The 15,296-nt window shown below is 46.0% G+C and overlaps 1 protein-coding gene across 1 annotated transcript in view; it reads left to right on the top strand.

Annotated features, from left to right (window-relative positions):
- Positions 1-11,003, top strand: part of LOC127042969 (scavenger receptor cysteine-rich type 1 protein M130-like) — a 146,212-nt gene extending 135,209 nt beyond the window's left edge. Inside the window, 7 exon segments of the mRNA XM_050936577.1 lie at positions 275-310; positions 808-945; positions 3,102-3,197; positions 8,022-8,105; positions 9,219-9,308; positions 9,917-10,048; positions 10,855-11,003. Of these exon segments, the coding sequence (XP_050792534.1) occupies positions 275-310; positions 808-945; positions 3,102-3,197; positions 8,022-8,105; positions 9,219-9,308; positions 9,917-10,048; positions 10,855-11,003 (725 nt within the window).
- The last annotated feature ends 4,293 nt before the right edge of the window (positions 11,004-15,296 follow it).

Here is a 15,296-nt window from a genome sequence, read left to right as displayed (position 1 = left end):
GGTCAGATTGGCTCAGGCATGAGCCCATATAGCACCTGCACCCATTACAGGCCCCAGTGTCCTGGTTTGTTACTAGAGTCCTCATTGCTGCTCAGAGCACAAGGGATTTGGGCCCTAAATCACTAACATACAGGCCCTGTGCTGCTGTGAGGGAGTTTGTGGAGGTGACAGCTGGCGACAACCAGGGACTCTCAGAGGTGAGGTTCCCCCCAGGAATAAACACGTCACCTCCTCGTCACTCCAGGCTCCAACTCTACTCCTTTTCCCTTTGCAGGTGTGACAGAGAGGACAGATTCTCCGAATACCCCAGGTAAAGCATCCCCCTCTTCCCATCAAGGGTTAAAATTCCCTGGTGCTGGGTCACGGAGGAGGAGCTGCAAGCTGCAGCCTGAGGGAAGGAGCTCCTTTCCATGACCTGTGACACCTGAGAGTGAATGACACCCGGGTGGGAGCTGCAGGCCCTGCTGAGCAGGACAATTTCTGTCTGCTGGATCTAGGGTGACCAGATGTCCTGATTTTATAGGGGCAGTCCTGATTTTTGAGTCTTTTTCTTATATAGGCTCCTATTACCCTCCACCCCATCCTGATTTTTCACATTTGCTGTCTGGTCACCCTAGCTGGCTCCAGCTGACAGGGCAGAGCCCATGATTTAAACAGCAGCCTGTGAGCTGCCCCCATGGTGCACAGACTGTGTCCCAGCCCGTTACCTTTCGGTCCTGGGCCGTGCAATGAGTAACTGGGCTTCCTGACCCCCCGCCAGACTCTCACAGGATAATCTCTCCCTTTTGCCTGTTCATTTCCATCCAGCTCCCCCGTGCCGCCTTCAGACTGACAGTGGGACAGTCATGGTGCCCGTGGTCATCTGCATTATCCTGGGGGCCCTGCTCTGCCTGGTCTTAATCATCCTAGGGGTGCAGGTGCGAAGTGACAGGGCACAGCGCAGAGGTGGGTGCTGATTGTTGTCATTGTGTGAAATGCCTCTGCAAGAGCAGGGGGGCTGCAGAGTCTCAGGATGAGGGGTGGTACCAGGCTGCATGGGGTGGACAGGGGTGCCTGGTAACTCCTCTCTCATTTACTATTTTATTAACTGTTTGGCAATTGAACAGTCCAGTCATGAAATCTGGAGATGATACTAGCTAGGGACAGCTTCAGAGAAGCTGCATCTGTATCCCCCATACCCTCCAGTAATCCTCTCCAGGAGTTTCTACTCGGGTCTCCAGCCATCACCTGTCTCTGGGTGGGAACCCCCAGTCCCACCTCCTTGTAACCAGGGGTTTTTAATTCTGCACAGCCCCCTGCCTTCCATTGTGATACCCCCAGCAAACCAGTCTGCCCACAGGCCAGCCCCCGTGCTGCGCGTTCTCCCCAAGGGCTCTGAGCAGTGCATTGCCAACAGTCACAAGTTACCAGCCAGCTCTCTCTCCGCAGCCTGGTAGACCACATCCGTCCCATGATTCAGTGTTGGGATCCCTGTGGACAGAAGGTCCTGCTCATTTGCTGAAGCAAAATGAAAGCCCCAAGTCTGTTTAAACTCAGCCTTTCATATCAGAAGTCTTTCCTTGTCTATTGGTCTCTGGTAACCCAGTTTGAACTAGTCTTGTGTAAACCACCCTGAAGGCTGTTACCTTTCTGGAGTTGTTACAATCTCAGTGATACACCTTAATCACACCTCCCCCTCCCACCCACACTGTTTTTTTCTCTTGAAGGAGCTGCGGTAACCCTCCCAAGTGCAGTAGAATATAAACCATTCATAGCTTTAATACAGTGATTCCCAAAGATACTGTCGGGGGTTGCAGTATCTGTCACAGGAAGGGATTCTGAATATCATGAGGAGAGACATCATGGGAAAGGAACCTAGAGAAACTGGAAATATTGTAAGGGAAAAAAATGTGTATTAAAATCAAGCTATGTTAAATAGTTGTGAAGAGAGTGATCCAGTAGAAAAGACAATCTGAGGAAGGAGAAGTGCGGGAAAGGAGCGTTATACTGTATTGTACTGAAAGCTGGCAGTTGTAGGGGATTTTACTTCTATAAAACACTGTACAAATATTAGCTACCAGCTTCTTGGAAAGAAGGTAGATAACAGGATTGCCATCAATATACACGTAACATTCCCAACTTTGCAGTAAGACAATGACTATAATCAGATCTTATGCTTCAGGGCTTCAGCCAGTCGCCCGCATGGGTCAGGAAGGAATTCTGAGAAGCCCCCAAAGTTGTGTTTTGTTTTGCTTTGTTTCATTTCTTGCCCTCTTCTGAAGCATCAGAGATTAGCTACAGAGGGAGCTGTGACACTGGATGGGCTGGACCAGTCCTCTGAGGTGCTATAGAGAAACCTCTTTCTAAGATATCTGGCAGGTGAGGCTTTTCCACATGCTCAGGTTCAAACTGATTGTCAGATTTGGGGTCAGGAAGGAATTTTTACCCAGGTCAGACTGGCAAAAAGGGACCTTAGGGGATTTTCATCTTCCTCTGAAGCATGGAGCATGGATCACCTGCCAGGATTATCTAGGCATCTCTCATCTAGTCAGTTCCCTGCTATTGCAGGGTCCTGGAGCATTGGCGGTACCTCCATCACTCCTGCTTTCTGCCTGTGGCACGCAAGAGCTTATTCTGCTGAGGACTGAAATGCTTTAGTCTAAGTTCATCTTTGGGCTCAAACCTAGGGGTATCTGGGTGAAATGTAGTGGCCTGTGTTATACAGGAGGTCAGACTAGATGTTCTAATGGTCCCGTCTGACCTTAAACTCTATGAAAAAAAACCTATTATCACCATTTTGCAGATAAACACCAGTGTGGGGGAAGAATTATTTAAGCTGCTCCAAAGAGGAATAGCCCAGAATAATGGGATGAGATTAAAAAGGGAACATTTAAGATGAACATGAGGAAGCTTCCTGACAGTGAACTAGCCCTGGGAACCATCATCAAAGGGCTGTTGTGGAAAGAACAACTCTGTCACCTGGCTCATTTCAATTCCAGCAGTGGGAATGGGCTGTAGGGTTCAGGCTCGCACTGGGCCCTGGGGGAGGGACTGGATGATCCCACAGTGTTTCCCATCTCTGGTTTCAATGACCCTGTGCAAACCCTGCCCTTTGTTTTCAGGCTCCAGAAGACCCTTGGATCCCTTCTCTGAGGCTGTGTACGAGGAGATTGATTATAACCTGATGAGAGAGAAGCAGGAGATGTTCAGTCGCTCAGGTCTGTGGGTTTCACTCTTAACAGGGAGCAGCTATCTAATGCCTGTTCCATCTGACGTTTTGACCCAGAGTTAAATCACTGCTTCAGCCCTGTGAGCTTGTCATTGGAACTGGGCACAAATCTTCATTGCAAAATGTTTTGGTGAAAAATGAAGATTCAGAGACACTGAAACATTTCACAAATTCCTGTCAATTTCACCCAATTGTTCCAAACACACAGAACAATTCATTTCATTTCAACACTTTCTAAAGAAAACATTTTGTTTTTTTCAATTTGATGTTACTTTTCCCTTAGAAATTTCCTTTAATTTTATCTATAAAAACAAACAAACAAAAATTAACTAATGTCAAAAGATCACCAAATGGTTTCATTGAACATTACACTATTTATTTTACTTTTCAATTTGTCAAACATTACACAAAGAAAAAAAAATCATTTTTGGCTCAACTCAAAACAATGTTATTGGGTTGTTTTTTTCCTTTATTTATTTGTTTGTTTGTTTATTGCCAAGCTCTAGCTGTGGGAGCTGGGTCTGTGGTAAGACCAGCAGTTACTCATGTAGACTGATGGAGATGGGATTCCTTCCCACCATTCACTGTGAGTCCCAATTCTATGGACAGTTAATGTCACTTTGCCCATCCTGCAGCCTTGGAGTGTAACCAGTGAAGGGTCAGGAAAGCAACTGTCTGGGGCCAGGCTAAACTATCATTTGAAAATTCTCTGGAGCATTGGAGCAGGGGATGTTCTGTGCCCCCCTCCCACCACAGTCACTGGTCTGTTGAGTGGGCTCCCTCCTGTCCTGGAGCAGCAGGGCTGGCCTTACCATGAGGTGAACTCAGGCAGCTGCCTCAGGTGCCAGACTGTGGGAGGGCGCCACTAGGACCCAGAGTGTAGAAAATTGTGTCTGGTGCTGCTGCATATATATTCTCTCTGCTCTAGATGCACAGAGATGGTGGAGTTCTGTGCTGGAGGAAGGAGGGCACAAGAGACATAACAGGCAGGCAGGAGAAAAGATGAGAGGGAATAACAGAAAGCAACAGAGCTGCAGGGAGAGAGAGGAGGAGGAGCCTCTTATGTACCTCTCTAGCACGCCCAGGAGCCTGGACTGATTAGCACCAGATTCTCAGGGAGCTTCCTGTTTCCTGCTGCTTTCCTGAACCCACTTGAGGAGAACAGGCAGTCAACTGACATCGTAGGAGCCAGTTAGGCCCTTAAGACACTAATATCTTCCCTCACTCAGGCCCTGCTACCAGCCTGCTTATTAGTCCCCTTCAACTGAGTCTTGAGAGCCACTATAGCTGGCACAGAACAGCATTCATGAGTGAAAGAAGAAAATGCCCCTCTAGGGCAGCATTCAGAAAAAGAAAGCAAAGAAAGCTTTTCTATCTAAGCAGGAAGGAGCTCTCCTGAGATACATAGACACAAATGTTCACAGTGAGCCTTCTGGCCCCAGTGAGGATGTGAGTGGTGAGGAGATGCTTGATCTTTCAGTTAGTCAAGAGTGCAGGTGACCTGGCAGCTACTGCAGCATCCATATCGCCATCTCAAACAGATGTAACCATGCACATTCCTGAGGAAAAGTGTAGATCAGAGAAGAGTGTGGTGGAGGCGCAAGAAACAGCTGATGCTGAGTTTAGTTCCTTAAATCTAGATGATCCAGGACTGTGGACCCACTTGCCTGAGGGACTTCCTTGTACCATATGGGCCACAGCAAGTGAAAAACTTCATGTTCCCCAAAGACAATGAAAATAGAAGTTTCCATCCAACACATTACTGGTATGAAATCCCCAGTGGTGACAAAGTGGAGAGGTCATGGCTTATGTACTCAAAAACCCAGAATGTTGCATACTGTTTTTTGTTGCAGGCTCTTCCAGTCTAATGTTCCAGTCACATTGGGTTCTACAGGAAAAATCGGGCCAGAAATCTGGCATGCAATGAGAAGGCAGCAAGTCACCAGAGAGCATTCCATAGGTGGAAAGAGCTTGAGATGAGACTAAGGGTAAAGGCCACTATAGGTGATCAACATCAGAGTCTCTTTGTGGCAAAAGGTTCTGAAAAGGCTCATTGTCATTGTGAGAATGCTTGCTACCCAAAACCTAGCACTGTGTGGCACTTCAGATCAGCTGTATGTGCCAAACAATGGAAACTTCCTTAAAATTGTGGAGCTGATGGCTGAGTTTGATGCTATACTCCAGGAGCTTCTAAGAAGAGTCACCACCCAAGAAATGTACGCACACCACTACCTTGGGAAAACAATTCAAAATGAGATCATAAAGTTACTGGCAACAAACGTCAAACAGAAGATTGTGGCACATCTGAAGTCAACAAGATATTACTATGACGAAGTGAATATTCACCCATGAAAGCTTATGCTCCAATACTTCTGTTAGTCTATAAGATGCCACAGGACTCTTTGTCGCTTTTTAAAGATATTACTTTGTTATTCTGGACTGCACACCTGACATCAGCCATAAGGAACAAATGACTTTAATGGTGTGTTTTGTAACAACAGAACCTAGAGAAAACATCCCTGCAACATTGACTGTCAGAAAGCATTTTCTAGAATGTATTGGCATTGATGATACTGCAGGAGCTAGTAAAACAAATGTGCTTCTTTAAAAGTTGGAAGATATGGGAACTGCGATAACTGACATGAGAGGTCTGGGCTACAATAATGGTGCCAACATGAAAGGAAAGAACACAGGAGTGCAGACATGGATCCAAGAGTAAAACCCTCACTTTTTTTGTCCCATGCAGTTCTCATTCATTGAACTTGGTGGTCAGTGATACAGCATCAGCTTCTAGTGAGGCTGCTGAATTTTTTAATGTAATGCAAAGCATCTATGTATTTTTCTCTGCATCAACTCATTGATGGCAAATTTTGAAGCAACATCTGGGAACATCCTCTCTGACACTGAAAACACTGAGTACCACAAAATGAGAAAGGTGACTGGAGGCATTAAACCCTATCAAACACCAAATTGGGAAGATAGATGATGCCATAGTTGCCATTATGGAGGACAATGCTATGACAGGAATGTGGGAGAACAGTGGCAGAGGGAAATGGAATCACGGGAAACATAAATAACTTTAAATTTCTGTGTGGTTTAGTGTTGTGGCATGACATACTGTTTGAAATAAATGTTGTAAGCAAGAGACTCCAAGGTGTTGACCTTGATATATCTGGAGCAATGGAACAAGTGGACAAAGCAAAGTCATACCTACAGTCTTACTGGTCAGATGAGGGATTTCAAAGTGTTCTGAAGAGTGCACAGAAGTTGGCAGAGGAACTTCACACTGAAGCTATTTTCCCATCCATTCAAGAATACAAGAGTCACTGAAGAAGACGACATTTTGATTATGAGGCACAGGACCCCAAAGAACAATTCAAAGTTGAATTTTTTAACCAGGTGCTAGATTGTGCAATATAGTCAGTTGAAGAACATTTTATGCAGCTCAAGGAACAAAGTACTATATTTGGGATGTTGTATGAGATTCCAAAACTCCTCACTATACCTGAAGAAGACCTACACCAGCAATGCAGGGCATCAGAGACAGTGTTAACACATGATGACATGTGTGATATTGATGCAAGTGATTTAGGTATGAACTGAAAGCCCTTTCAAGATACATTTCAGCAGGATCAACTCCAAAGGCTATTCTTGAATATATGTGCACAAATAAGATGACCACCCTCTTTCCAAATGCTTTTGTTGCTCTGCGCATACTTTTACTTCCTGTAACAGTTGCCAGTGGAGAACGCAGCTTCTCCAAGCTGAAGTTAATAAAAAAACACCTACGCTCCATGATGACACAGGAGAGGCTGGTCGGCCTTGCAACCATCTCAGTAGAGCATGAGCTGGCCCAGACTGTGGACCTTCAGGAAGCAGTTCAAATCTTTGCAACAAAGAACGCGCAGAAAGCACCACTTTAATTATTCAAACAGATACAAATGCCAGTGTTTACTATGCAGACAAGAAAAGTTACATTTGCTGTTTAGGTGTTTGAAAGTTAAGTGTTATTTCAAATTTTTGAACAAGGCATTTTAAGTTGTTAGTTCTTTTTTTATTGGGGTAGGTAGCAGAGCAATACCAAGAGAGGAGTAGAACAGGAAGAAGGCAGAAGTGAGACTTTTCAAAGTTTTGACCCAAAGGAGGGGCTATGGGGGTGTAATTTCAGCTCCCCACCTCAGGTGCCAAAATGTTGTGGGTTAGCCCTGCGGAGCAGAGAGATCAGCCCAAGAGAGCCTCATGATTTTGAGTCATGGCCTTGTTATCCTTTGTGCCATTTTGTCTCAATGTCTGATGAGAACATCCTGCCCAACGGCTGTGCTGTGGTGGGGCTCTGGGAACATGCTCAGGGCGCTTCCCAGCACCACTGCTAAGATGGTTACAGGGAATCACAGATTCTGCTCTGGGCCTATCTTGGCCTAATCTGGAAACACCACGGAGAGCCAATCGACTGATTCATGGGGGAGGTGGGTATTTACCCTTAAGAAGGAGGAGTCCCCTATGTGGCTGAGGAGGCCAGGACCATTGTGGAACTTCCCTGGACCAGCAGCCAGAGACATGCCCTTCACTCACCCCAGTATATTTCAGGTCAAATTGTATCATCCCCTCAGTCACATTTACCACAGTAACATGGAGATTTCTCTTGGGGAGTCTGTGTCAGCCTCTCACTGTTCAGAGTCGCTGTGAGTCACCATCTCCTGCAGAAGAAGGAATATAATGAGACTGGAAATCCTGCTCCTGGCCCTGGATGTGTTCCCAGTCCCACAGTGCTGCTGTTCTCACTATGATGAATTTCTGGTTCTTGTCTCTCCAGTCTCCTATTCAGATGACTCAGTGATAAAGCTGCAGTATTACACCAGGGACAGCAAGGGAGAAAACAATCCTGGATCAGTACAAGGTAATGGAGGAGGGACAGACTCAGGCCAAGAGATCCAAATTTGGGCAGAGAACAGAATTTCTATGACACTTCCTGCAATCGCAGCCATTTCCCCTCACACGATTCCCATTTTACACAGTCGGGTGTAATCCCAGTGAACAAGATTTCTGTCAGAATCTCAGGATGGGAACATGTGACCATCTCCTGAGCACACACCCCTGGGAGTGGTTTGCAGTGACCTCCCCAGATGAGGGGCTGGAGAAGATGGGTCAATCTCTTTAGGTGGAACTCGTCAATGCCCAGCAGAGCTCGTCTCTCACCTCTGAGAGAGATGAGAAGGTTGTCCTGTGTTATAATTACAGATGGGCTCAGCACAACTCACTGATCTGAACCCACCAGAACTTTGGAGTAAGGGATTTACAGATTCTGACCCCAGCTCCAGATGTCAGTTTTGCAGCTGACACCTGTTGCTTTAACAAGCTGAAGTAAAACCCTGGATCTGAACATCCTGGCCTGGGCCCATCTCTAATTGTAAACGAGGCGGCATTTCTACCCCAGCTGCTCTCAGAGGAGTCCACAAATTTGGTCACTGTGGGAGTTTAGCCTGTGGCTAGGGGAGGAGACACTGAGCAGATGAGTCAGTTCTGCTGAGAAGCTGGAGCCCTGTCAAGCTGAGCCCTGGGCTGCCTGAGAGGCTAGTGGAGAGCAGGAGCTCACAAAGGATCAGGCCAGTGACCTCCCAGCGGGAGCTTTAATTCCTGTAGAGGGGAGGTTCCCCCTCCCCAGTGTAACAGGAAAATTGAAACCTGTCTGCAGAGATCAGGTGTATTCACACAGGCTGGCTCTGACCTGGCAGTGCCCATGTCCCAACCTGTTATCTCAGCACAAGCCCAGATCCTGCTCCCACTGAAACATGTAAAAGCTGCTGTTGGATTCTGCAGGGACAGGACTGACCCCTAGTTATTTCTGGGACTCCTGTTTTACTGTCGTTCTCTGACTTGTGCCCTTCTCACTATGTGCCCCCTGCGACTTCCCCTCTCATGTGCCATGATAAACAGCTCTAGTTATAAGGGCCACCTGCGCTGAAGAGATGCTGCTGGTGCCAGGGGCTGAGTGTGGTGTTTGCTGTTCCAGAGGGAGCTTCCCTGGGGTGGTCTCAACTGGTTTACAATAATGTGGAGGAACCTACCTTGAACGATGTCCCCCAGACTCCAGACGGCCGAGGTGAGCAGTGAATCTGCCTCCTGGAAGCAACGTCACCCTGACAAAAAAACTAACTGTATTTCCCAGTAGGGACAATAGTGGTTTGTTAAGAAAACCACAAAGTTCACCCACCAGTATTGTCTATTGAATTAACACTGGGGGTGCTAATCAGGTGCATTACAAGAGCTGTGTGAAGGCCCAGGGGTAGGGAAGCATGTGATGTCCTAGGTCATGACAGAGGCCCATTGCAGGGACAGAAGCAGCAGTTTCCTCAGGAGCTGCCCATGCGATACTTGGCTCAGGTCACTGCCCTGTGACCCTCACTGCCATGAGCACTAGGGTTACTCACTAGTTGTAAAGAGGTAACATCGAAGCAGAGACCTTTACATAGGAGCAATGTTCCCTGCCAGACTTCCCTGACATGCAGCTATGGCAGCTTATATACACCTGTGTCAGACATGCTGTCACAGGGGGTGGGGGGGTTTCAGAGAAGGGTTCCTCTAACCACCTTGAGGGTGGAAGTGCTAAGAGATCCACAGGGACCAGTGAGGCTGGTGCATCTGCAGCTTGTAGTTTATTTCTATCTTCACTGTGAATATTCTCTTAATTACTTCACGTCTTCACGTCAGATGCCCCTACCCTACCTGGAGATGGTTATGATGATGCCAGAGAAGTGTCTGACACTGAAGATGACCCTGGTTTGGGACAGAATGATGAGGAAGGAACTGAGGTGAGTGACAGGAACAAAGATTCACAGACATGTGAGTTTGCACTTCACAGTGTATCTACAGAATGGGATGGGTGGAAATGTGCATGACATGTCAAAGGAACAAACCTGACCAACCCAATGCCCTGTGGAAAAAAAACACTCCTCTCATCTCTTCTTTCCCTCAAAGCAGAGGCTTCAGTGCTTGCAGTGGGGATAGGAAAAGCAGCAAGGTCCCTCAGTCTCTAGGTTCAAATCCTTGTGTGGCTGCCACACCCTGGATTACTGGATTCCCACCAGTTTACTGTGCATGTATCTTTTGGACAGAATCTTATAAACCAAAGTCTTGTTACTGATGTGCATTGTTAAAGAGCCCATGACACTTCCTGTAAAAGTCAAGCTTTGCCCATTATCCTTGGCCATCATCTCCCCTCCTCTCCCTTCCTCATTGTGTCATGAGCAGAGACACCACCAGCCACCCCGGAGGAACTGGCCTGGCAATCAAATGTGCATTACTTAGTACTTGATAAGAATAACATGCTTATGTTTGTGATTAGCACAGAGTGAATTATACCATGTCCTTAAGTAAGAGCTACTTTCTGGAAGTGATTGAGTTTTGTACATGAAGTGACGATGAATACAGTTCTCATCTGGCAACTGTAAATGGTCTGGAAACCAAGGATTTTATTTCCAGAATATGTACCGAGATGATGGATTAAAATCTGTTATGGACCCAATGAGAAGAACGAAGAAGGAACATTTTCTAACCCATACCAGAGAGTGCGCTCCACCCTTGCTATGTGGCCATATGTAGCCATAAAATGGATCCATTGACTATATGTGTCTCTCTTTGTATTTTAGGCTGGAGTCTGCACTCTCTAAGGAATGAAGGTGTCTCTGTGACAGAGAAAGAAACCCTGTTTCTGTCTCCTGGAGACACAAGTTATGATGATGTGGGACATAGTGACTCTGGGGGATCAGTATCAGAACAATGTGATTGGACCAAATAACCTTGGGATGATGTAAAAGCTTTGCCTCTTTCTCTGAGAAATGCTCCCTCTGGCATGATGCCCAGAGACAGTCCCTGCTTGGCAGATAGACAAAGAAGGGGTTTCTATAGGGTTTGTGTGAAGTTGCAGGAAATACATGTGTAACTGGGAAAAAGTTCAGAGATTGCCTCTGTGTAACTTCCCATTGATTGGCCAGGATGGAAGTTTCCTGCTTTTTTATCCCTGTAATTTCTTCAGCTTCAATTTGTGCCTTTTTCATATTAAATCCCTTCTGAAAGTCTTCCCCTTAGTGGAAGTTTTTCTTGCCAGATGAATTGTGCAGTTTCCACGGGGAGAGGCTGAGATTGAGCAACCCAAGAGACAAAGATGGGCCACCTCTGGGTAGCGCAGGCTATTTGAAGCGGGTGGGGTGGTTTACACTGAATGTTCTATCAGGCATGTGGTAAAAGTGAGACACCAGCAAGAGAACATTGTGCAGTGAGCACCATGGTTGTTCCTAAAGCAAATTCAGATTTGAAACATTCATTGAATCCAAGGAAATAAATGGGAAATTTTCCCTGGGTAATTCACACCTAAAATTAAAAAAATGAAGAAAAGAATTCCCCATTAGTGATAAATACAAAGGAAGAATATTTCTGCTAGGATAATAAATACTTTATAGACAATTGTAACAAGGGGAAGGTTAATCAGAGTCTGGATTTCCACTGAACCGATAAAGCTACAACAAATAACAAGTCACTGAGTTGTTACTAGAAACCCCAGTAAAACTGATCATGTTCACACAGTGAAATATTTATTTCCAATGCCATCTACAAATATAGTTCAATATCAATGCTGAGCAGAGTACTGACCAGTGGAGAAGCCAGAAGTGTTCTCTGGATGAACCCTCAATGAAATCAGTATCAGAACACATGCAGAGTACATCGCTATTTCACAGAAATGTCTTTCTTTCCTTTATCACAAATCTTGCATTCAGTTTGGTCACTACATGTGTACACAGATACAATGGAGATAGAAAAGGTTGACAGAAGGTGAAAGCAGATGATTGAAAGCAGGAAGTTTGGGAGTAGGGTGGTGATATGAAGAGACTAGAAATAAAACAATTTACTTTTGAAAGGGAAAAACAGAAGATGACATTATCGAGACATGTAATAGGGCATACCGACCCTTGGAGACTGAGGAGGGAAATTTTAGGGGCTGTGCTAATCCATTCCAGGGGTTGTGTTTTCAAGACAGATGTGCGGGACAAAGGAAATGACCAGAGAGAGGAGGTGGCCCAAGGGTGGATGTTTGTGCTTTAGCAGGGAACCCAGGCTTCTGACTCTGCCTAGGGCCTGGGAATGGAGCCTTAAAGAGGGAGCAGATCAACTCTCCCCTCTTCTTTCAGGCTAAAGAAATCCTGGGTTTGGTCAGTCCATCCGGGGGGGTCACGTTGCTCACAGGCAAAGAGAGGAGGAGAACTCCCCACAAATGGCACACACAGATCCTGGAGAAAAAGAAAGAGAAAAGGGACAGCAGCAGGTGAAGGTGACTGAGTATGGAATTCCATTGTATAAATGAGCTTTGATAAAATCTAAGGTCATACATATGTGACTCGGAAAAGGATTTAGGTGTTATAGCGGACAAACAACTCAGCATGAAATCCCAGGGTGATGCTGTGGCCAAAATGATCAAAGCAATTCTTGGAAGTATATACAAGAGAATACTGACTAGCAATAGGGCGCTGATTTTATCTCTGCATTCAACCTTGGTAAGACCAATACCAGAACATTGCATCCAGTTGCATTGTTCACATTTTAAGATGAACAGTGAAAAATTGGACAGGGGCCAGTGAAGATCTATTTAAAAAAGAGCTGAAAAGATGCCTTACAGTGAGAGACAAGAGCTCAATCTGTTCAGTTTACCAAAAAGAAGATCAAGAGGTGACTTGGTTATAGTGCATAAATACCCTCACAAAGAGAAAATACTGGGTACAAAAGGGCTCTTTCATCTAGCAGAGAAAGGCATAATAAATAAATTAATGCAAGAGAAATTAAAATTAGAGATAAGGGACAAATTTGAAATAGGTGATTAAACATTGGAACAAAGTACCAGGGGAATTGATGGATTCTCCACCCCACATGGAGTTGGTGGGAGGGGCAGGGGCTACTTAAGCAAGTGCTCTCAGGTGATATAGAAAACTATTTCTCTCAGGTTCTTGGCTGGTGGGCCTTCCTCACATGCTCAGGATCTAAGTGATCTCCATTTTGGGGATTAGGAAGGAATTTTCCCCAGGTCAGATTGGCAGGGACACCGGAGTTTTTTGCCACCCTGTGCAACATGGGGCACAAGTCACTTGCTAGGATCATTTGGGTATATCTCACCAAATCAATTCACTGCCATTAAAAGGGCCTCAGGTGTGGGTGCCCCTCAGTCCTTCCTAGTCTCTGTCTGTGGCACACAATAGTTTAGTCTTCTGAGGGTTGTAACAGTTTGGTCAGAAACAGGTTGTTGGGTTCAATGAAGAGGTGACTTTGATGGTCTATCATGTTATGTGGGTTAGACTGGATTATTTAATTGTCTCTACAGGCCTTAAAATCTACACACATCTATGTTGTGGCCACAATGTTGCTGTGTCTGACCTGTGGTCACTTCAACTCACAGGTGCCCCCTCCTTCCAACTCAGTCACCTCCTAGTACTCGGAATGGCAGCTGCAGCAAAAGGCTGGGAGGAGTAACTTTGGGGGCAGTCACTGGCCACAGAAAACTAAACCTTTTCCAACTCCCCTGACTGCTGCACATCAGGGTCTCTGGCCATACAGAAGATGGGCCAGCACCCTCAGTGGAAAGGAATGAGAGAGGGACAGAAACACCCAGGAGGAGAAGTTGCATGTTTCAGCCATGTTGGTATGTGGGTACAAGCTAATACACATCCACTGTACCCACAAGCAGAGCAAGTTCACACTGTAAAAACACCAAACCCAAGAAGGACGTGTTAGTCTCAGCCCAAGTTCTGCTTTAACCCATTAGAAACAGTCCTGTAATTATTGGGGCAGTTCGGTGCTGGAGTACACCAAACCCCTGAAGTGCCAGTAATGTGCCCGGTATACCATCACTTGGAGGCAATAACTGTACGTGCTTTGGCAGCTAGGTCTGATTGTTCCCACTAACTGCTCAGACACACGGCTAAGGGAAAGGGGAAGATTATACACACACCAAGTCCTGAGGCTTAAACAGTTACAGTTCATAGGGAGTAATACTAATAAATGTTTGGGTCTCTGGGGCTGTCCAGTTGAGAGTCAAGGCTCTTCCGGCCTAGTGTCTGGAGTGCCCTCTCCAATCCAAACTCTATTCAAGCAAATGGGACCTTGCAGGTTTCTAGGTCAGGTTAACTTAATGTCTTTCTTTGGGGCTGCTCTCCACTGGCTCCCTGCCCAGCCGCTGCTGTTCCTCCATAAAACTCTCACAGACCTGCAGCCAGCAGTTAGCTCTGGCAGTCACAGCCTGTTCCGTGTGCAGCTCTGCATACATTTCCTGGGTATTGCCCTCTGCATCCAGCTCTCTGCAGCTCCTCACTTGCCATGCGGCCATCGCTCCTCACAATAGCCTGGCCCTTTCCTGATTCAGGACTATTCCCCTTACCTGATCAGAGGAAAGGGAAGTGCTGTGGGGAAGGGTCTGGTGGGGGTTGTAAGCCCATTCTTAGCAGATCCATCACAGTCTCAAATATAAGATGAAATATTCTGCAAAAAAAGAAGGTTCTCCTTTGCTATATCATTCCCAAAGAGTTTTGAGGTCACATTGATTGCCTCTTTTGTTTAACAAAATAGTCTTAAAGTTTGCATCCACCTTTTCAGCTCCTTTCTGTACCTTTAACTGCCAACTTTAAATAATATAGTTTGGGAACATACTGATTTCCTATATTCTTTTACCCATAAAAGATCCATGACATTTTATCAAGAAATAGAAACTTGAGAAATTCAAAGTGTTTGGGAAAAAATTACATTGTTAAAGATGTCTCTGAGGTCAGTAGACTCTGATCCATGAATGTTCAGGCCAGACTGAAGACTGGCAACTGAAGGGATAGCTTATAGATAAATTTTCTCTCTCACTCCCCTCAGGGCTGGTGCAACCGTTTAGACGACCTGGGCGGTCGCCTAGGGCACTAGGATTTGGGGAGCACCATTTTCTTTGGCAGTGACTGTGGCGGCCGGATCTTCGGCTGCCCCAGTCGCTGCCGGCATTTAGGCGGAGGGAGCTTGGGCAGGGGAGCACGGGGAGGACCGCCTGCAGCAAGTAAGGAGAGGGGGGCAG

This window comes from Gopherus flavomarginatus, chromosome 1 (genome assembly GCF_025201925.1).
Source record: "Gopherus flavomarginatus isolate rGopFla2 chromosome 1, rGopFla2.mat.asm, whole genome shotgun sequence".
NCBI classification, from domain to species: Eukaryota; Metazoa; Chordata; order Testudines; family Testudinidae; genus Gopherus; species Gopherus flavomarginatus.
Note: the sequence above shows the minus strand (reverse complement) of the source record. Positions and strands in the feature narration are given on the sequence as shown.